Below are 19864 nucleotides of genomic sequence, written 5' to 3'. Positions count from 1 at the left end.
CCTTAGACGATCCTGCGCTTTCTCTGCACGCCTTTCATCCTCGCCGGCTTTCCATCGAGCACACGACAGCTTCCCTTGCTGCATCCGAACGCCCTCCCCAACCCGCCAGCGCGCCATGGCGCCCTCTGCGACTGATGATGGCATTCCCGCCTCCAAACTGCCCCCGCCCAGGGAATACCCCCCAGCCAAGATCTTCCCCATGAGGGAGGCTCGCTTCGACAAGCCCATGGCCATCCAGCACGACGGCCGTGAGAAGGCTCTCTCTCGGCCTCCGGGCACCTCCGCCATTGTCATCGATAACGGCTCCAATGCTGTCCGCGCCGGCTGGTCCTTCGAGGACAAGCCGCGCATGAGCATCCCTCCCATCATGTCCAAGTACCGCGACCGCAAAGCTGGCAAGACGTATTCCTTTGCCGGCAACGACTGCTACGCCGACGCCAACTCGAGGAGTCACGTTCGAAATGCTTTCGAGCAGGGCACTGGCATCGTCACAAACTGGGACGCTATGGAGCATGTGCTCGACTACATCTTCCTCAAACTCGGCATGAACAGCGCCGAGGGCAACATTGACATGCCCATCGTCATGACCGAGGCTGTCGCCAACTTTTCCTACGTTCGCAAGAGTGAGCATTTCCCGTTTTCCAAACTACTGCAATGCACGGCAAGCTAACGCAGACAGCCATGAACGAGACGCTCTTCGAATGCTACGGCGCCCCCTCAGTCGCCTACGGCATTGACTCGCTCTTCTCCTATCGCCACAACAAGGGCACCACCGGCCTCGTCGTCTCCTCGTCCCATACCTCGACCCATGTCATCCCCGTCTACAACCAGAAGGCCATGCTCGCCCAAGCCACCCGCCTGAACTGGGGCGGCTGGCACTCGGCCGAGTACCTCCTCAAGCTCCTCAGGCTCAAGTATCCCGCCTTTGTCGGCAAGCTGAGCCCCTCGCAGGCCGAGCGCATGGTGCGCGATCACTGCTATCTCTCTGCCGACTACGATAACGAACTGTCTGGCTACCTTGACTGGACTGGCCTCGAGGACCGCGATGTCGTCATCCAGTACCCCTATACCGAGGAGATCATCGTCGAGAAGACGGAGGAGGAGCTTGCCAAGATTGCCGAGCGCAAGAAGGAGAGCGGTCGCCGCTTGCAGCAGCAGGCTGCCAAGATGCGTCTTGAGAAGCTCATGCGCAAAGAGGAGGAGCTCGAGTACTACAAGAAGCTCCAATCCCGTCTCGAGGCCCTCACCAATAAGAAGGATGTTCGCCGCCTGCTCGACGCCGATGAGCTCAAGGACGAGGCGGCCCTCGAAAAGACGATCGCTGTCCTCGACAAGGCCGTGCGCAAGGCCCGCACCAAAGATGTCGGCGGCGAGGAGGAGGAGGAGCAGCAGGCGCCGCCCAACTTTGACCTCCTCGACGTTCCCGACGACCAGCTCGACGACGCCAGCATCAAAGCTAAGCGACAGCAGCGCCTCCTCAAGTCCAACCACGACGCGCGCGCGCGCGCGAAAGCCGAGAAGGAGGCGGAAAAGGCCCGCATTGCCGAGGCGAAACGCCTAGATGAGGAGCGCCGGGAGAACGATCTGGAGGGCTGGCTCGACGAACGCCGCCAGAAACGCGCCGACGCGCTGCTCAAGATGAAGGAGCGTGATCGTCTCAAGCAGGACCTCGGCAACCGTAAATCCCTCGCCTCGCAGTCGCGCATGAAGACCATTGCCAACCTTGCCGCCGACGAGCCCACGCGCAAGCGACGCCGTGGCGGAAACGACGACACGTTCGGTGCCGACGATGACGACTGGGGCGTCTACCGCACCATCGCCGTCGGCGACAACAGCGACGACGAGCAGGAGGAGGAAGATTTGCAGTCCAACCTCAAGTCCTACGAGCACGACCTCCTCCGCTACGACCCAGATTTTACCTACGAGCACACGCACGAGGCCCAGCTCGACTGGTCCAAGTCGATGCTCCACGCCTTTGCCCGCGGGCCGCGCCCTTTCGACACGGCGTCCCAGGCCGAGGCGAACCAGATCCACCTCAACGTCGAGCGCATCCGCGTGCCCGAGGTCGTCTTCCGGCCCTCCATCGCCGGCGTCGACCAGGCCGGCCTCGTCGAGATCACGGGCGACATCCTGACCCACCGCCTCGTCGACCAGGTCGGCGGCAGCGACGCCTTTCTGAAAGACGTCTTCCTGACGGGCGGCAACACGCTCTTCAAGAACTTTGACCAGCGCCTGCGCGACGGGCTCGCGGCACTGCTGCCGGCGGGCTCGCCGCTGCGCACGCGTCGCGCGGCAGATCCGCTGCTCGATGCGTGGAGGGGGGCCGCCGAGTGGAGCGGCGGCGACGCGTGGAAGGCGGCGGCCGTGACAAAGGCCGAGTACGAGGAAAAGGGGCACGAGTACCTCAAGGTGAGACTTTTTTTTTTTTTTTTTTTCCTGCTTCCATCTTCGTTGACAATGTGAACAATACTGACCATGTGTATGTAGGAGCATGATTTGGGGAACAACTGTCCCCCTGTATGAGTATGGCGTTTTCGGGCTGGGCGGGACGTAAAAGGGAGGGGTGTTGACAGTATTTGTTTTCTTTTTTTTTTGGGCCCCAAAAGAGCAACTTGAATTTGATTCGAAGAATCTTGTCCCCATGGTGGTTTGTCTGCAGTGATTCGCGTGTGGGGACTTGGGGAGTTCTAGAGCTGCTCACGAGTCGTCCTTTCCATTGTCATGAGGGATGTCTTGATGCCATCATTTCAGCACCGGCAACAAGCGGAGCTTCGGTCCTCCTCCATGACTTGCCTCCAGGCTACCCGGAGACAGGCCCTATTCTTGACAAGGTTCGCTCGGGACACATACCTGGCTGTGAGATGCACCAATTCCCAGACCGAAGAACAAGACTGAAGGACCATTGACACTAGTCCAAATGCCATTGTGTAAGACCATGAAGGAGACGGTTTTGGGACGGGCCTTTGCGAGATCGCACTCGTCAGAACATGAAGCCAGCAGATGACGCGTCCACCTCGATGCCTCTGTGACAAGCAGCGAAGACACTCCCAGATTCGTCATGGACGCTCAGACGTCTGTCTCTCTAGACCTTGGCTACGAGACAGTTACTCAAAATCCGGGAATGAGGGGGCTCCAGACGGGCTCCAGACGAGGAGTCCACGAAGCAGAAAGTGCAGCGCCTCGTCAGCGATCACTCGCCTTCCGAGGTTTCTTGCTCAGTGCTTCCGATATCGCGAGCATGGTGAGGGGTCGCGCAGCTTCAGATCCACGTGCTCTCGCTCTCCTTGTACGCCTGGACTGTATTTTCAGTCATTTTGAAACAAAGTCCCGATACAGTAAATCAATGCGCTGCCTCCAGCTTTGTGACAGTGGTGATCTCCCAACGCGCCATCGTCTGCAGAGCACGAAGATCGAGGCAAAATATGCATTCACAACGGCGGCAAGGCACAAGGAAAGAAATTTGGTGACATGGCGAACTGGCCGTCTTGGAAGAGCAGCGCTGACTATCAAACACTGGGTATGCCTTGCGCAAAGCCCACCCGCCCATACATCTTCTCCTGCCTCGACAGTTTTCGAAAAAGCAAGGCCCGTAGACGCAAGCGCATCCGCACTCATCGAAGACTCGAGCCCCATCTGAACCCCCCCAGCAATAGGAACGCCGTTCTCCAATTCAGTTTAGCAAATAGACAGGGGTGGGGGGGGGAGAGCACATGATCGGTCGCCCCTCAACGCAACGCCAGAACAGTATGAAAAACACGCGCAAAAAAAACATGGCAAGTGACACAAGACCACATGGTCATCTACCCCAAGTCCGGATCTGGATACTCCTACATCGAGGCGGTCGGGGCTTGCATGCTGTCATCGCGCAGCTGCGGGTCGGTCTCCATGTCCGCCTTGATCTCAACGTCCGCGTCCGGGCGATAGTCCTTGCCGCCTGGGTAGTTTTGGCGTTCGGCCATCTGTTCCTGCGCTGCGAGACCGGCGACGGCTTGCGCAACGGCCTCGAGGGGTGTGCCGACAGCCGAGTCGTTCGTTGGCGGGGGCGGTGGCGCGGTGGCGGCTGGGAGCGGCTGCTGCTGGACAGGCTCTGGCTGCTGCTGCGGCGGCTGCTGTTGCTGATGCTGCTGATGCTGCTGCTGCTGTTGCTGCTGCTGCTGCTGCTGCTGCTCAGGGACGGCGTGGGGCGGCTGCGAGCCGGGAATAGCGTCGGTGCCTTGGAGCTGATGCGCCGGGGGACCCTGTGCGAGGTGAGGCGGTGGGGGCTGGTTGAGGTTGACGTTGGGCGGGGGCTGGGGGTATTCGCCTTGGGTATCAAGCATGCGCGACTGTAGGTGGATGACGTATTCGCGGAGCGCATAGCTCTCTGACTGGAGCTGCTTATACTGGGACTCCATCTCCATAAAGTCACGAACCTGCTGCTCGAGCTTCTTGATGTAGCCCTCTTTTCGTTGGCGGAAAGCTCGCTGTGCAGGGTGTTAGCATGTGGCGTGCACTAGGGGCCCAATGCGACGCGCGCAGGCATGGCGACACGACGTACCTGAGCGGCCCTGTTCTGGGCGGCGCGCTTGGACTGGGAGAGTTCGCGCTTCGCCTTGCGGCCATCGGCTGACCCGTCGTCGATGGACATTGGATCGCCGCCGACATCAGGGGCGGGATGAGGTTGGATTTGCTGCATGGGAGGCGGCGCAATGGAGGGGCCGGCGGGCGGTGCGCCGGGTGAGACGGCAGGAGGGGGCATAGCGGAGGCCATCATGTTGGTAGCGGGTGGTGCAAAGTTGGTTCGGGCCCTGAGGTCTGGGTGAATATGGGCTTCCGGGTCGTTGTTGCTGTTGCTGTTGTTGTTATTGCTGGCGGGCAGTCCGTCTGGTGCAGGCGAAGACGCGCCGTTGGCATAACCGTGAGTCGGCTGGCCGTTGGGAGGCTGCTGGGGACCGCGAGGTTGCGCGCCGGCGCCGTTGGTGGGGTTCGATGCGCCGAGCGTGCTCAAGATCTCGAGTTGGTGTCGAAACTGGCCGTCTGCAAGGAGCGAATGTGTCAGCAAGGTGGGGGGGGGAACACAAGGAGAGAGTCGATGTGACAAAAGAGTGGATGGATGATGATGGCTTAAGTAAGAGGAGCAGACAGGTCCAAGGTTGTTCGCGTCGTTCGCAGCTTGGGGGGTGGGGAGGAACAGTAGGGGGGGTGTAATGGGAGATGGGTGTGCAGGGCCACCATCAGGGCAAGAGGGGAGGAGGGGGACAGAGGATGGCGGCCGGGCTTCCGGGGGTCGACGCGCCGTCGACGGTGGATGTACTAGTCATCTTGCCGCATGGGAGATTCGGCGACATCGCGCCATGTTCTGCAGAGGACTGCTGCAGAGAACTGCTGCAGAGAACTGCTGCAGAAGAGGGGGCAGACCAACAGCCAGAGTCGATGCTGTGGTCGTACAGGAGGAGAGAGGTTTTGGGTTCGGGGGTCTGGGCTCTGCTTGCTGCCTGCCTTGAAGGGTGATGAAGATTGGGGGGGGGGAAGCAGGGCCGTGGGTGCAGCGCTGTCAGCGGCCCCAGGCAACGCGAAAGCGCGACCAGAGAGCGACGGCTCTTGTGGGGAAAGAGGGATTGCGCGTTCCGATGGCAATAGCAGATGACATGGCAAACGATCGTAAAATTACAAAATAGAAGGGCAGACAGGACCGATGGTGTTTGATCATGATGGTATGGATGGATGAATGGATGGAAAGAAATGGGTTCCGTTCACGTACCTCCTTGATGATGAGCAGACGGGTTGGTGTTGTTGCTGGATGATTCCGCAGGCGATGCGCTCTGCGGCGGCTGCTGCTGCAGCTGCTGCGGCGGCGGCGGCGGCGATGATGGCTGCTGCGATGGCTGCTGCATGGTCGGCGCGCGCGTTCCAGAGACGAAGAACACTCTGAGTCAGCAAGCACGAAGAGAGAGACGGAGAGGGAAAGCGACGATTGATGACTGTGACGGATGGGGTCGGAGGGTTGATGACTACAGCAGGTCGAGGGGTGTTGATTATAAAGACAAAAAAAGACGCGATGGCGATGGACCCGTCAGAACGCCCGACGGCTGTCCCTTCTGGCGCAGAACAGAGCTAGTGCGTTGCGGGTTTTTGATGAGGCGTGCCACCCGACCAATGGGCGTGCCTGGTGACTGATACCGATCCGGCAGTTCCTCGGTTCCGGTTTTAGGTAATGGCAATGGCGCTGCTGCTGCTGCTGCTGCTGCTGCTGCTGCCGCCTCTGCTGCTGCTCTGGTGCTCTGTGTCGCATGGAGGAAAAGCCCAGGAATGTAAAGGGTGGCTGGCCTGCGCATTAGATGGCATGGCGTCTTCGTCTTTGTCAGACGCCCAGGCCATCGCATTGGCCATCTACAAGCGAATCGTGTCATGCCGACACCAACAAAGTACTCCCTGACTACCTTACCTACCTAGGTAGGTACCCAGTGACATGAATCGAGCTTCATCTTCAGCGTCTGCCTGGTGGAACTATCGAATCGACAGACGTTCCCGACAGCAAGCAATCCACATTTCCTGGGCTACGTTGACGTCTCTGCTGGTCAAGATCCGTCAGTCGTCCCTCAGGTGGCTTCGAGTTGTGGGAGTGATGCGCTGCATTTGTCAGCAGTAGGCCCAAGGTAGAGCCAATGAGATGCCTCAATCATGGGATCTTGTCCGCAAAATAGCCTGAGCCGAGACTGAGCTGCGCGGAGCGAAAATTCTGTGGCTTGGTTTGTACAGCTGAGGTCACTCCCCGTAGGTAGGTGGGATATCCTAACGGGAATGCATTCGGGACGGTGTCTGATCATACATAAGCATGCCGGGGTATCTCTAAGCCAGCCAAGGTTGCGGTAAGCTTTACAGCGTAGTATACCCATCACAAGGCCAGCATTGAAACTGCAATCCAACATCACCCAGCGTCATCTCGTGGGGCTGACTATGATATGCACGTCGCAACAACTGCAAGAGCCTCGAATCATCATAAGCATTCAAGAAATTGGCCAAGAAGCTGAGCCGCGCCGTATTCTTACCAAAGCCGAGTTCCAAGTCACCCATCCACCAGTATTTCAATTCCCCAAGCGACGTCCCTTCGTCCCTGTCTCGAAAGCGGACCATCAGATCGCCACCATCGAGAGTTTGATCTGCCACCGTCGCCCCGCCCGCCCTATGCCTGAAGCTGTTGGCCATCGCCGATGGACATAACACAGCTCCTAATAAAACGTGCTTCTCACAACAACATATCCCGTGTCGCTCTCATCTGCAACAAAATGATAGGGCTGTACGATCAACTTTCAGTCTGAGCTCCGGCGCCTTTCTGTTTCGTTGAAGATCATTGGGCTGGCGGCCATTGGCAAAGCTAACATGACGTTGACATCAGCCTCGTTGATCAACTGAAGAGATTACGAAGAGCTTTAGGTGAAGCAGCATGGACAACATACACTAGACCCTGTGTATGCGGTGAGGGTTGTTTCGTTGTCCAATGAGGAATGTACAACATCATTGTTGCTCCATTGCTAAAACCAGCGTTCGTAGGCGAACAAGGTTCGAATTGAGGACTGCCGCCCGAGCCGAGTACCCCAGTGGACGAAGACTAACAGAGAGGGGTGCTAGTGTGCTGTAAGTGCTCGAGACTGGTCTTGGCCGCGATTTTGATTTGAGGCTGACAGCGTAACTCAGGTCGGTGAGACGGCAGACTGGTGTGGATGAGCGATATCTCAACATGCCGGAGACAGCGACGTCGGTCGACATAAAAGATCTTGTGGAGGATTGACAGCCAGACAAGAGGCTACGTCACCGTGCCGAAGCATGAGTTCGGAACAGAAATTGGGCGTGGGAGGGGAAGTCTAGAAGTCGATATTCGAAGGAGTCGTCCTAAGGGAGAAGCTGCGGTGCCAAGAGATGGGCCAGGCGATGAGGGAACGAATAGGATAGAGTCGAAGGTGAGAACCTGGAGGACAGGAGATGTTGTTTGAAGGATCAGAATTGAAAAGTCGAAGAGCAGCGATGTTTCAATGTCAGGAGAAAGATGTGATGGTTTGAAAGAGAGAGAGAGATGAAGACACGAGAGACGGCAGATGGGAGACAACATATCGCCATGAGGGGCTATGTTGATGGCTCTTTCCGACGCACTGCGATATACACAACTCACAGATCTAGAAAGTGCGAAGGCCACTTGCCTGCTCTTGACAAGACTGTTTTGAACGAAAATCACGCGAAGTATTTGCCCGTACACAGAGCCTGAGAGTCGCTAAGGGTCGATGCATTGCTGGATAAATAGCTAGATGTACGACGGCCGCCCAGCGCTCCTGACTGTCATGAATATGCTCTGCACTTGCTAGACCCATACGTCAATGTTAGAAGATGTAATTAATGAGCCAGTTGCTTTCTGCATGCTCAGCCAGAACAAGGATTACGAAGATCGGCTTTGTTTACTAGAATCAGATGCCCTGTGCTACTTTCAACGCGAATGCTGCCCAGAAAACCCAGGCACCCGTCTTTTCATGAGTGGCTACCGAATATGACCTCAGAGTACTTGCGTGCATCATTTTGGGGCTTGAAGCGGAAGTTCTGTCCATTGGAGCTCTCCATGCCAAGTGTTCATCATTGGTCATCGTAGAAAAGAACAGAAGTTACCAGTTGATATCCCGCGTAGCACTGAAGAGAAGCAGAGAGGAAGGAGGGACACGAGGTGAAGCTCTTTTAAGACCAGTAGACACACGCGGACCCACTCTTCAGATGGTCGTTGCCTAGATGGCGCAAACTGATCTCAGCCCCCATCCATTAATGGACACGCGTCAGTAGATGGCCTCAAGTCTTACTGTACAATGAAGCAGCCATCAGGTACCTCTGTTCCATGTCTGACTTGACTTTTCCGTATGTGCTCTTGGCGTGTTAGCTTCTTAATGTTGCTATACTGAGCTTGGCTTTCTCGGATACATTCCACCACACCACCATAGCGATGCGCCCTGCCGATTGGCTCACCGTCTCACCAAGATCTTGTACAGAAATATCAGGCACAGGGTCTTGCCTAACGCAAGGGGGGGTAACACCTGTCACGAGCTACGTGGGTAGGTGCCATTGAGGTACTACATGGACATGAAGCGACCAGAGGACCCATCACGATGGCGACTGCTGACTCAATTGCCTACGAACGACAGGTGCATCGTCCTTGAAAGCAATCAAGAGCGCCTGTTCGCGCACACGCCCTCCACCAGCAGCGTCTGTATCCCAAAACCTTCGCCAAAGAAAGCACTGCGCCACCTCAAAGGGTGACAAAGAGAAAGGGGTGCGCATAGTCGGCCTGCACGGGGGGACAAATGGCACTCCAGTCAGCGTGGTGGATCCCCATATCTTAGCCTCCAACCTGCAGTCAATGCCGAACCTCAATACTCCGAAACTCCGACTCCGAGTCATATCGACGCGACATGAGTGGATGAATCATGTTGCACTACTGATTGACCAGAATCGGAACTTTATTGCCCAGGCTTTTTTGAACGAAGATACAATACAAGAACCCGCCTCGAGGTCAGGACACCACGTTGACTGCTTCAAAGTCGCCGACCCAGAATTTTTGAAGCATTTGATGATCGCGCCTTTTTTCATACAGGGTATCACGTTGCCTCCTATTACTATTACTACTATTATTATTATTATTACTACTATTACTATTACTCCTATTAGAGCTTAAAGTATACTATAAGTATATTGCCGACAGACTAGATATTCCTGTTCGAGACCATGGCTTCAAGTCCTTGGGCACCTGCCACTGCAGTTGCCCGCGTCAGTGCTAAGTCCATGCAAGCTTACCAATGACCCCCCCCCCCCTCCCATAGGCCCAGAGGGGTTTAGATGCGGTCAACCAATTACACGAGGGAAGGGTGGTTACATGTAGCCCGTGGAGATCGATGAGGGCCGTGGACATGGATGCAAGCAGCTCCAACGTCAAGTGTCCACCCAGTATCATGGCTAGGCTCTGGTTAGCCAGAACAGAACATGGATGATTTCCCTCGTGGGTGTTACAGAAATGGTAATCGAGGCTGATGCCAGCCCTGTGAGGAACCTGAGCGTGTCATGTGTCACGTGCCGACCTTTCACGACACAAGCTCAGCCAGCTCTGTTTGTTACTCAATCATCAGCCGCTGGGCAATTCCATGTGACCTGTTACTCTGTATATTCGAGTATTTTACGTAGTCAAACTTGCTGGTGTTGATAGCGGATAGTTTCGCCGGATGTCAGATACTGCGTGACGAAACGTCCGCCATGTGACGACTTCGGCCATCTGCTATCATCCTATTTAAAACAAAGAATTGGGGGAAACTATGTCGTACGGGAAGTCACGGTGTACTTCGCTGGATTAATTCTTCTCTTTATCGGACACCTGAGGCCTGAGGCGTATTCCTCAGCGTAGAGCAAGCTGATACTGACCATTCGTCATGATAACAACAATGAAACCACTGACGATAACACACCCCGCCGGCAAAATCGGTCTACTTGCGTCCCTCAACCGAGGAAAAAATATGCGACAACCCGGAATTGAACCGGAATCTATTGCTTGGAAGGCAATAATGCTAACCATTACACCATTGACGCGGTTCGATGAGGGCGGCCATGCATGGAGGGATCCATCACGACGGGGCATGCGCGAACTTTGCTTCGGAACTCACTGCACTGCGGAGTCTGAACCTTCTTGTAATGCAGGTCTCATGATGCAAGTCAAGCGAGCATTTGAGTTCATGTAGCTAGCTGCGAGGGATCGAAGCGAGACAGCATCTAGCAGAGATTGAACACTTCGTCGCGATGGGAGCAGTTGGTCGTGGAAGGTTGTCGGCGAATGCAGTCTGATTGGCAAGGTCAAGTAAAACGACAGCCTTGTGGCGTTGCAACGGAAGGCTTTACTTGACCATGCCGAGATCGTGGTTTACGCCAGCCAACATAACATTTGTCTCCTATTCCTACTACCGAGAACGCCCTTGATCTCGTAAACACAAGCAGCCGTGACCAGACAACACGAACGATGAAATACCACGTTCCCATGTGAAGACAGCGGGAGCCCGTGCACCCCCGTCCCCGCCGACCCAATCACCAAGTATTCCACCCACCACACGACCATCTCATCTCATCGCAACCTCTCCTCCTCCCATGAAACACACAGCCCACCATGTTCCTCCTGCGCGCCACAAGACCTCACCTCAGCCTCGTGCCACGCAACGCCATCCGCGCATTCACAACAGCACCTGCAGCCATGTCGGCCCAAACGCCGACCTTCTCACAGGGCGCCGACCCGTCGGCCCTCACGCCCAGACTCACGCCCCTCCTCGCGCCGGGCCGCTGGTCCCTCACCAACGAGGGCGCGGCCCTCGAGCGCACCTTTCGCTTCAAGACGTTCGCCAAGACGTGGGACTTTATGACGGCCGTGAGCTTGCAGTGCAAGCTCACGAACCACCACCCCGAGTGGTCCAACGTGCGTCCTGCCCGCGCCAGACGGGCCCGCTCGTTCTTACGAGCTGGCATGCAATGGGGGGGAGACGATGTATCCCCCTTGGACAGATGAGAGTAGCCACTGACAGCCTCAGGTGTACAACACGACCTTTATCCGCTGGACGACGCACGAGCCAAAGGGCCTCTCGGCAAAGGACGTCACGCTCGCGACGCTCTGCGACGAGTTGGCCAGGGACTTTGGCGAGGTTGTCGAGGACGCCTCCGCCGCGAAGGAGACGCAGGCCTGCGCTCTGGGCGGGCTGGCTGACGCGGCCGTTACGGCGGGAGGCGACTGCTGTGTGCCGAAGAAATAATTCGACAACCTCCGCCATTTGGGCGCTCATCTAGACCTCGGGCGCCGCCAGGAGAGGCATATTCAGGTCTCATGAACGAAAAAAAAGGAGCGTGTTTGATCGTTGTATTAATAGTGTAATTAATCACCATATGTAAATGATGGGCAGCCCCCTACTGTATGTACAACACGGAAAGAACCTGGCGAAAAAAAAGAAAAGACTCGCCCACTGCCCCTTCGCCCTTTTCACAACCCCTCAGACCGTGCCCCGACCTCTGGGAAAACATGAAAAACGCCGTCCCGATGAGTTTTCTAACAAGTACGCATGGCAAGATGCTGTCATCACTGCCTTGCGGCGTTCATTTGGGAAAGGAAAGGCTCTTTTGAACCCCCTCCCAATTTCCCTTGGATCCAAGCCCATTTTGTCTGTCGCCTCTGGCTGCCCAGATGGACAGCAAAAGGGCAGAAAAATGGAGCAGTTTACTGCTGCTTCGAAGCCTTCATGGCCTTGACCTTCCTCTCGCGGCGGCGCTTCATGGCCTCGGGGCTGGCCTCGGTGTCGAGGCAGAAGTCCCACCAGCGGAAGCTGGAGGCATAGTTGCCGATGAACTTCTCGTGGTGCATGTCATGGTGATCGGCGCCGGCCCAGAAGGGGAGGAAGTGACGCAGGGACCAGGGGAAGTCGTAGCCGCTGTGGGCGTCGATGGCCTGGAACAGGCGCAGGATGATCCAGACGTACATGGTCAGGAGGTGGAGGTCGCCGGTGATGAAGACCCAGATGATGGGGGAGCCGACAATGCCCATGCCGAGGATCATGACCTCAATCGGGGAGGCGTACTCAGCGGCGAGACCGAAGGGGGCGGAGTAGTAGTGGTGGACCTTGTGGATGGCCTTGTAGAGGGGACCGTAGTGCAGGGCGCGGTGCATCCAGTAGTGCCACGAGTCCTCCATGACGAAGAAGACGGCGATCTGCATGGCCATCTTCCAGGCGGGCGGGAAGGGGACGCCAAACTCCATGCCGCAGTAGGTAGCGAGAGGGTGGAACAGCCAGATCTGGGGAAGCTCGACGGTGAAGTGGGACAGGAGGACGACGTAGGTGCACTGCCACTGCTCCTTGAGGGTGGGCATCTTCTCCTCCTGAATCTTGTACTTGTGGAAATAGGGAATGAAGTCGAGGAGGATCCAGGGGATGCAGCGGCCGAAGTAGACGGCCTCGTGCATGACGAAGCTCATGATGCCGGTGGCGAGAATGTCGTTCTGCATCCAGATGTACCAGGCCTGGCCGTTGTGTTAGTCTGTGATCATCGTTCGACATTATGGGCGCGTCGCGCGCAGCCGACGGCGTGAGGGAGGGGCAACATACGGCCCAGAGGCGCTCGGCGGTGTTGAGCTGGACATTGTACTTGGAGACCTCATCGTAGACACCAAAGTAATCGGTGGTCTGGTTCAGACCAGCCATGACGACGGTCGAATTGCTGTTGTGAGAGAGCGCGCATTAGCAAGGAGTGGCGACTTGGCGAAGAATAGGGGGCGCGATCGAGGGGGCTCAACGTACGCGAAATCCATCTTGGTAGATGCCCACTCTCGACTCGGCAAGAGATTGTGTAAGAAGAAAGCGAAAGGGGAGAAATCCGCGGTGCTGAGGTGCTAGGGGAAAAGAATGCGCCTCCAGTCCTCGATGATCGCGAAGTGGGATGTCGAGTCGAGTCGAGTCGAAGATGGGCGATGGGCGATGGCAAGACGAGGAAAAGTCTATGATAAAGGAACGTCCGGTCTGAACGATAAAGGGTCTCGGGCTTGTTGAGGTTTTATCAATTTCGCTTGCCGCAGATGGGTATCGCCCCCTTTGCCCATTCATCTGGGCCCCCCCCCCCTGCTGGCCTGTTGGGTCGATGGGGCAGTAAATTGGGCCAATGACGAGACGACCTGATCATGAGCCCACGGTCCAGATGGACCTTCCGTCTTCCGAGCCGCTGGAATCCGATGCGGTCTCTGCCCATCAGTGGGACCCTGGTGTGTCTGGTCGGTGGAGCTCCTGTGGCTGAAGCGCGGTCTTGTGTGCTGTGTGACAGGCACGAAGGGGGGTCAAAAGGGCCCAAAACACATGCCAAATGAGAGCCATCTGGGACCTGATTGTTTTGCATGTGGCGGATCTGGTGTGGCTGACCACCCACCCCAATTCGTATTCGTTTTTGACAAGCGCAGGCACACAACACACACACACAACACACACACAAGCACCGCACGCACACGCAAGACGGGAAGTCCATGCCCGGGACCACACCACCCACCATGCCAGCGCAAGATTGCCGAATGGAAAGGATCAGCCCACCTGCCACCGCTGCCACTGGCTGTTCCCCTTCTGGCCTTCTAGGGGATCCAGAAGACCCCCGGCCTCTTTGAGATGTCGTGTCATTGCCTCGCCACTATTTGTTGATGCCGACTGACCCTTTCATCGACATGGCGTGGTGCAGCTCTTTTTTCGGTGTCCAGAATGGGGACTGAATGGAGACTGTGAGCGGGATGATTCGTTGCCGATGCTACGATTTTGCTCCTTCTTTGGCCAAAGCCCTGTCCGTCGATTTGATTTCCCTCGCCTGATATTGGGCACCTAGGGATAGGCAAGGGATTGGACAGACCCCGTTCGGTGTCTGTACATAGATAGTACATGGTACCTGAGCCGGCACAGGGCTGAATCAGGCGATTTGACGGTGAGCACCAGTCACCAGCCAATGGTAGGCAGGCAAAATACAGCGAGTCCTGGGAGGTGGACTGCATATATTCACAAGGGCTTCTCATTCCTCCACGCACACCCACATGCTGATTGAAGTACACAACTTGAACCTAGATTGAGTGGCCTGAGGCTAAGTGGATAGCCAGATGCTGCAGGACCCGAAAGACGCAGTTCATGGTTAACAAAGTGCGTACCTAGGTACCTTAGATAAGGCAGCGTTAGTCAGCACCCGCTTGCGGTCACCACCACAACGACCGACACACCAATGACGATGGAGGCTCATGACGTTGCCCCGTCGTAACCCACCAGGGCCAGAACTGATAGCTCAGCTCGCTTTCTGTTTCGTCCACTGCACCTGCTGAAGCTCACATTCTCCGTGTTTGCAAACCTCCATCATCCCAACCCTTTTTCAACTGTTCAGCCTCGTGGAGGCATCGTCCCACGTGACAGCCATCATTCCGTCAAACCTCCGGCTCGGCACGCAATATTCCAACGTCATTCAGGCCTGGGCGTAGTATGCTTCACTAATCAGACTCTTTGACACACCTCCAGGCTGCTCGGCTCCTGGTCGCCATCATGTCAATCTTTGCCGAGTCAGTCCCACCCTTCCTTCACACAACCACTCACTACCACCCCTCTCCTGTTGCCCACACCCATCTGCATGAAATGTTCTGGGGCCATGTTGATTGACCTGAGTTGTCCGTGTGAACAGCCGCGTGCGACGTCTTGACGCTGATTTGGACCGCATCTCCTTGGGGTTTGATCGGCCACAACGCCCCAGACGTTCATCAACGTCCACATATCAAGACCGAGCCTCCAGCGCGCATGACCATGACCGTGATGATCACGACGAATCAGAGCGAAGCAGTCTGTCAGAAGTCCTCGAGGCCTCAGAGGACGGTTCCGTCTTTGCCCATGCCGCCATAGACGCCCTGTCAAGACCTCGAGCGGTTAACCTCCTTGAGGTTGTCAAGGCTCTCTCATCCACATCCTCATCACACCCTCAGCTATCTTCATCAAGAATCAGGTTTCTTCTTGAGCAATCCGGAATCGCCGACCCGGAAATCCAGTCGGAAGCCTTTGAGCAGTATGACGAGTCCGAGAGGAGGCACATGTCCAACATTGAGTGGCTCATCATCAGCAAAGCAACCGTGCAGACCTGCGGCCTCATCCAGGCGACGCTTTTGGATCAGATCATCCCACTGAACAACGAAATCTGGTACTGGGAAGAGGTCCTCAACTCGTACGTCTACAGCAGCATCTACACCGTCCAGACGTCACCTATTCGCCTATGGGCACTCTATCAGGAGAACAAGCACCGCATGAAGCCGCTTAGTTCTTCACCCACCGAGATGGCCAACTCGACCTGGGAGGGCATCAAGGGTCCCTGGGTTCAGTTCTACGACATCGTTCGCACCACTGTTCGCGATCGGTCCATGGTCGGTCTGCAAGGAAAGGTCCTGTCGCCCATTTCGCAGGCACGCCGCGAGGCACGCAAGAAAATCGCAACTCTCAAGAAGTTGAGAGAAATGACTTCGACCGGTCTCGGCATACTTGTTGACGAAGCCTTGGCGTTTGGCATCGACCAGGACGATGCCAACAGTGATGTCGAAATCAACAGCCATCTTGATTGGAAGGGCGTTACCTGCCGCAGCGTGGCGCTTATGGAACAGGTCCTCCAAGACGTCCTCAAGCTTCGCTACAGCCTCGTGGATTACGAAAATGGAGTCTTCACCGGTGTGCAGGACGACCCCGAACTGTTCCAGACGGTCGACCACGACAACGCCTCTGACCAGGCGGCTGTCGTCACCCGCCGCCTATTCCAGCTTCTCGAAACCACTCTGCCTGTTCACAACGACCAGCTGGCGCGCCTTGTGACAGAACATGGCCGCCCCTCTGTCCTCGTTCGCTACTGGCTCCCCGCAACTGTTGCTGCGCTCTCCTCCACCACTGTTCTCCGCATCCTAGTCAACAGGCAAGCCGAGCTCATCGCATGGGCTCAGGATGCTGCTGCCACGGTCCGCGACTTCTGGGCCAACTGGATCATCGAGCCCACTCGCAAGGTCGTCCGCACCATTCGCCATGATGAGACGAGCGAGATCGCCATCATGAGCCGTGACAGTCTCAAGGCCGACCGTGAAAGTCTCCAGCGTATGGTTGTCGACTTTGCCACAGACAACCCCCACTTTGCCAGCGCCAGTGGTGCCGCCTCGGGCCCAACCTCGGCCCTCACCGAAACCGACATTGCCGCCATCCGTGCCAAGGTGAACGAGGGCGACGTGACACCCGTCCTCCGCGCCTACGAGCAGGATCTGCGCAGTCCACTCAAGGGCGCCGTGCGCGGCGACCTCATCCGTTCCCTCCTTATCCAAGTGCAAAAGACAAAGGTTGACCTCGAGGTCGCCATTTCCGGCATTGACGCCCTTCTCAAGTCCCAGGAACTCGTCTTTGGTTTTGTCGGTCTGACACCGGGTATTCTCGTTTCTATCGGCGCACTCCAGTACCTTCGCGGTGTCCTCGGTGGACGGAAGGGCGCCCGCCACAGCAAGAAGGCGGGCAAGAGCGTGCGTGTACTGAGGAATATCGACCGCATCTTCTCGGAGGCCACGCCGACGGCGGATAACGTCCTCACGTACCGTGACCACGGATTGCTGCTGTGCGAAGTGCACGTGCTGCGGACACTGATGCACAAAATTCTGCCTCGGGATGTGGAGAAGGAGTTCCTTGAGGACCTGGAGGACCTCTCGAATCTGCGAGGGTTCCAGATCCAGGTGCGCGCCTTGGACAGGATCAAGTGGGCGTATGCCAAGTGGCTGTCGTAGCGGACGATGAGGCCGGACCGTCAGCGTGAGCATGTGCCGGTCTGAGACGCAGCCGATGGGAGCTGGAGGATGATATGAGTGAAAGGTACCCCGTTGGAGACATCGTAGAGAAGCCATTGAGTCCATGACGACACTGGACCGAAGAGGGAGGCCAATTGCGCAGTTGCAGCAACCACTCTGTATATTCCAATAAAAAACTTCATCATCCATCCCATCATCACTCTACAACAGCCGACTTCAGTCGTCCAAGCACACACGCACGCACGTTACGCCTCTCGCCTGTTTCGCCATCGCTCGCTCCGTCGCTCGCGCCCACGCCCGCCAATGCACCGAATGGCCTCAGCCTCAAGTCAACAACATCCGGGTCGACATCAACACCCACAACACCACGCCCTCAGGTATGCCCAAGCCAACCCAACCTCTAAACTCCACAGCCACCGACTCCAAGACTTGTACACCGAGCCAAGAAGCCCTCTCGCAACACAACAACTCAACGCCATGCGACCTTTTTTCTTTGGTACCCCATTTTCCGCTGCCTCTTCCATGTTTACCCTTGCCCCAATTTGCTCTTCTCCGTCACACGATCACACACACACACACAAGTACAACAGCCCGACCACTACGGAGGAGAGAGAAGAGAAGAGAAGAGAAGAGAAGTGGAGGAAGAGTATGAGGTGAACGCTTTACACGCCGGTGGCGTCGTCAAAGACAATGGCGGCCTTGATGGCGCTCTTGTTGCGGATGCTCTCGAGGGCCTCGCCGAACTGCTCGAGGCGGAACGTCTTGTTGACGATGCCGGCGGTGCGGACCTTGCCGCTGTCGAGGTAGTCGATGGTGGCGGCTGAGAGCGGTCAGTGACGTGTTGCATTGGATGTGGTCAGGGAGAAGAAGGGGAGGAGGAGGAGGAGGAGGAGGAAGAGGAGGGGCATCGAGAGGAAGAAGAGGACGGCGCAAAAGAGAAAGGGGAAATGGAGGAGAAAAACGTACGGAACATGTAGGTCTCGGAGAAGGAGCCGAGAATGGTAATCTCGTCGCCGAAAATCTTGGACGGCGGCCAGGAGACGCGGGCGGCCTCGGCGTAGACGCCGTAGACGACGAGCTTGCCGCCGCGGCGGACGTAGTGGATGGCGTCCTCGAGAATCTTGGTGGAGCCGGTGGCCTCGACGACGACGTCGAAGCCGTAGGGGTTGTCCTTCTTGAGCTGGGCGAACTGGACCTCGGGCTCGGAGCGCGAGAGCTCAATGTAGTGGTCGGCGGCGTCGAGGCTCTTGGCGAGGTCCATCTTGAGGCCCTGGGGCGCGGCAATGGTGACGCTGCAGCCGCCGTTGTGGCGGAGCAGCTGGGCGAGCATGAGGCCCGTGGGGCCGGCGCCGAACATGAGCACGCTCGAACCCAGGCGGGGGCGGATCTTGTCGAGGCCGTGGCAGGCGCAGGAGGCCGGCTCGAGCAGCGTCGCGTCGACGTCGGTGAGGTTGCTGAACTTGAACACCTTGCCCGCCGGGTACGCGCAGTACTCGGCGAAGCCGCCGTTCATGGTGACGCCGTGGGCCTCAAACTTTTCGCAGAGGAGGAGCTCGCCGCGGCGGCAGTAGAAGCACTCGTTGCAGAGCTCGCTGTTGTCGGCCGCGACGCGGTCGCCAATCTGGAAGCCCTTGACCTCGGGGCCGACGGCGGCGACGACGCCGACCGTCTCGTGGCCGGGAATCAGGGGGAACTTGGCGATGAACTCGCCCTCGTGGATGTGCAGGTCTGTCGATGAGTGTCAGTCATGTTGCCCCATCCCTTGGTCTTTCCCATCTCTTTAAGCTATGGCGAAAGGGGAGGAACGCACCAGTGCCGCAGACACCGCAGGCGCGGACCTTGATGAGGATGTCATTGGGGCGGAGCTCGGGGAGGGGGACCTCGACGATGGACCAGTCCTCGGGCTTCTCGTAGCTGGTCGACGGCATCAGTATGGAGATTGCGGGCGGGGGGGGGGACGGGTGACAGGTTCAGACAGCGTACCGGAGAGCCTTCATCTGCTTGGGAAGGTTTGCCATTTTGACGGATTTGTGTGGTATTCAAGGATGGAAGAAGAAATACGTGAGCTCGAGTAGACAGAATGGGATGGATAAGTGAGGAGAGAGGTCTCGTTCTTCAGTTCACTGCAAGATAAGAGACACGAAGAGCTGGAGATAGGTATCAATTAAACCTTCAGAGAGAAAAAAAGGCCGGCAACTCTAATTGTCAAGCTTCCACACGGGACATCCTGAAGACTTTATACCAAAAGAGCGACAGCTGGTTCAGCTTGGGAGGGGCCCGCCTCTGAGGGGGGGGGAGGAATAGCAGCAAGGAAAACAGGCATGCAGCAACCGAGCACAGGGAGCCAAAAAGCAGGCCAGAGCTCAACGTCAGAGGTCCGCTCAACAGCGCGGGGTGGACGCGATGCCATTCCCATTCCGCTCTAGCACCCCCGCGTAGCACGACCGGAGGCCTGGGCCCCTCCTTGGGGCCCACGATGATGATGAAGAGGATGCGACGGGATGGCATGGATTGTACTTT

General features: G+C 57.0%; 6 protein-coding genes and 1 non-coding gene across 7 annotated transcripts; 3 read left to right on the top strand and 4 right to left on the bottom strand.

Moving 5' to 3' along the window:
- Positions 1-115: 115 nt before the first annotated feature.
- On the top strand, positions 116-2523 carry ARP5 (Actin- protein 5; the record flags this gene model as incomplete). The annotated part of the gene is made up of 3 exons (XM_028635525.1): positions 116-623; positions 680-2409; positions 2488-2523. 3 exons carry the CDS (start codon positions 116-118, stop codon positions 2521-2523), a joined length of 2274 nt encoding a protein of 757 aa, XP_028491981.1.
- Positions 2524-3827: 1304 nt separating this feature from the next.
- On the bottom strand, positions 3828-5873 carry D7B24_001287 (uncharacterized protein; the record flags this gene model as incomplete). Its single annotated transcript, XM_028635524.1, has 3 exons — positions 3828-4463; positions 4538-5016; positions 5741-5873. The coding sequence occupies 3 exons, from the start codon at positions 5871-5873 to the stop codon at positions 3828-3830; spliced, it is 1248 nt and encodes a 415-aa protein (XP_028491980.1).
- Positions 5874-10515: 4642 nt separating this feature from the next.
- D7B24_001286 lies at positions 10516-10587 on the bottom strand. Its single transcript has one exon. It is a non-coding gene; the product is annotated as a tRNA-Gly (tRNA).
- Positions 10588-11155: 568 nt separating this feature from the next.
- On the top strand, positions 11156-11789 carry D7B24_001285 (uncharacterized protein; the record flags this gene model as incomplete). The annotated part of the gene is made up of 2 exons (XM_028635523.1): positions 11156-11458; positions 11571-11789. The coding sequence occupies 2 exons, from the start codon at positions 11156-11158 to the stop codon at positions 11787-11789; spliced, it is 522 nt and encodes a 173-aa protein (XP_028491979.1).
- Positions 11790-12247: 458 nt separating this feature from the next.
- Positions 12248-13333, bottom strand: ERG25 (C-4 sterol methyl oxidase; the record flags this gene model as incomplete). The annotated part of the gene is made up of 3 exons (XM_028635522.1): positions 12248-13045; positions 13131-13242; positions 13323-13333. 3 exons carry the CDS (start codon positions 13331-13333, stop codon positions 12248-12250), a joined length of 921 nt encoding a protein of 306 aa, XP_028491978.1.
- Positions 13334-15077: 1744 nt separating this feature from the next.
- Positions 15078-17323, top strand: NCA2 (Nuclear control of ATPase protein 2; the record flags this gene model as incomplete). Its single annotated transcript, XM_028635521.1, has 3 exons — positions 15078-15094; positions 15214-15258; positions 15322-17323. 3 exons carry the CDS (start codon positions 15078-15080, stop codon positions 17321-17323), a joined length of 2064 nt encoding a protein of 687 aa, XP_028491977.1.
- Positions 17324-18006: 683 nt separating this feature from the next.
- On the bottom strand, positions 18007-19362 carry D7B24_001282 (uncharacterized protein; the record flags this gene model as incomplete). Its single annotated transcript, XM_028635520.1, has 4 exons — positions 18007-18164; positions 18311-19072; positions 19155-19258; positions 19328-19362. 4 exons carry the CDS (start codon positions 19360-19362, stop codon positions 18007-18009), a joined length of 1059 nt encoding a protein of 352 aa, XP_028491976.1.
- Positions 19363-19864: the final 502 nt, after the last annotated feature.

The sequence above is a fragment of the Verticillium nonalfalfae genome (genome assembly GCF_003724135.2).
Source record: "Verticillium nonalfalfae strain VnAa140/NRRL 66861 chromosome Unknown scaffold_125, whole genome shotgun sequence".
NCBI lineage: Eukaryota > Fungi > Ascomycota > Sordariomycetes > Glomerellales > Plectosphaerellaceae > Verticillium > Verticillium nonalfalfae.
Note: the sequence above shows the minus strand (reverse complement) of the source record. Positions and strands in the feature narration are given on the sequence as shown.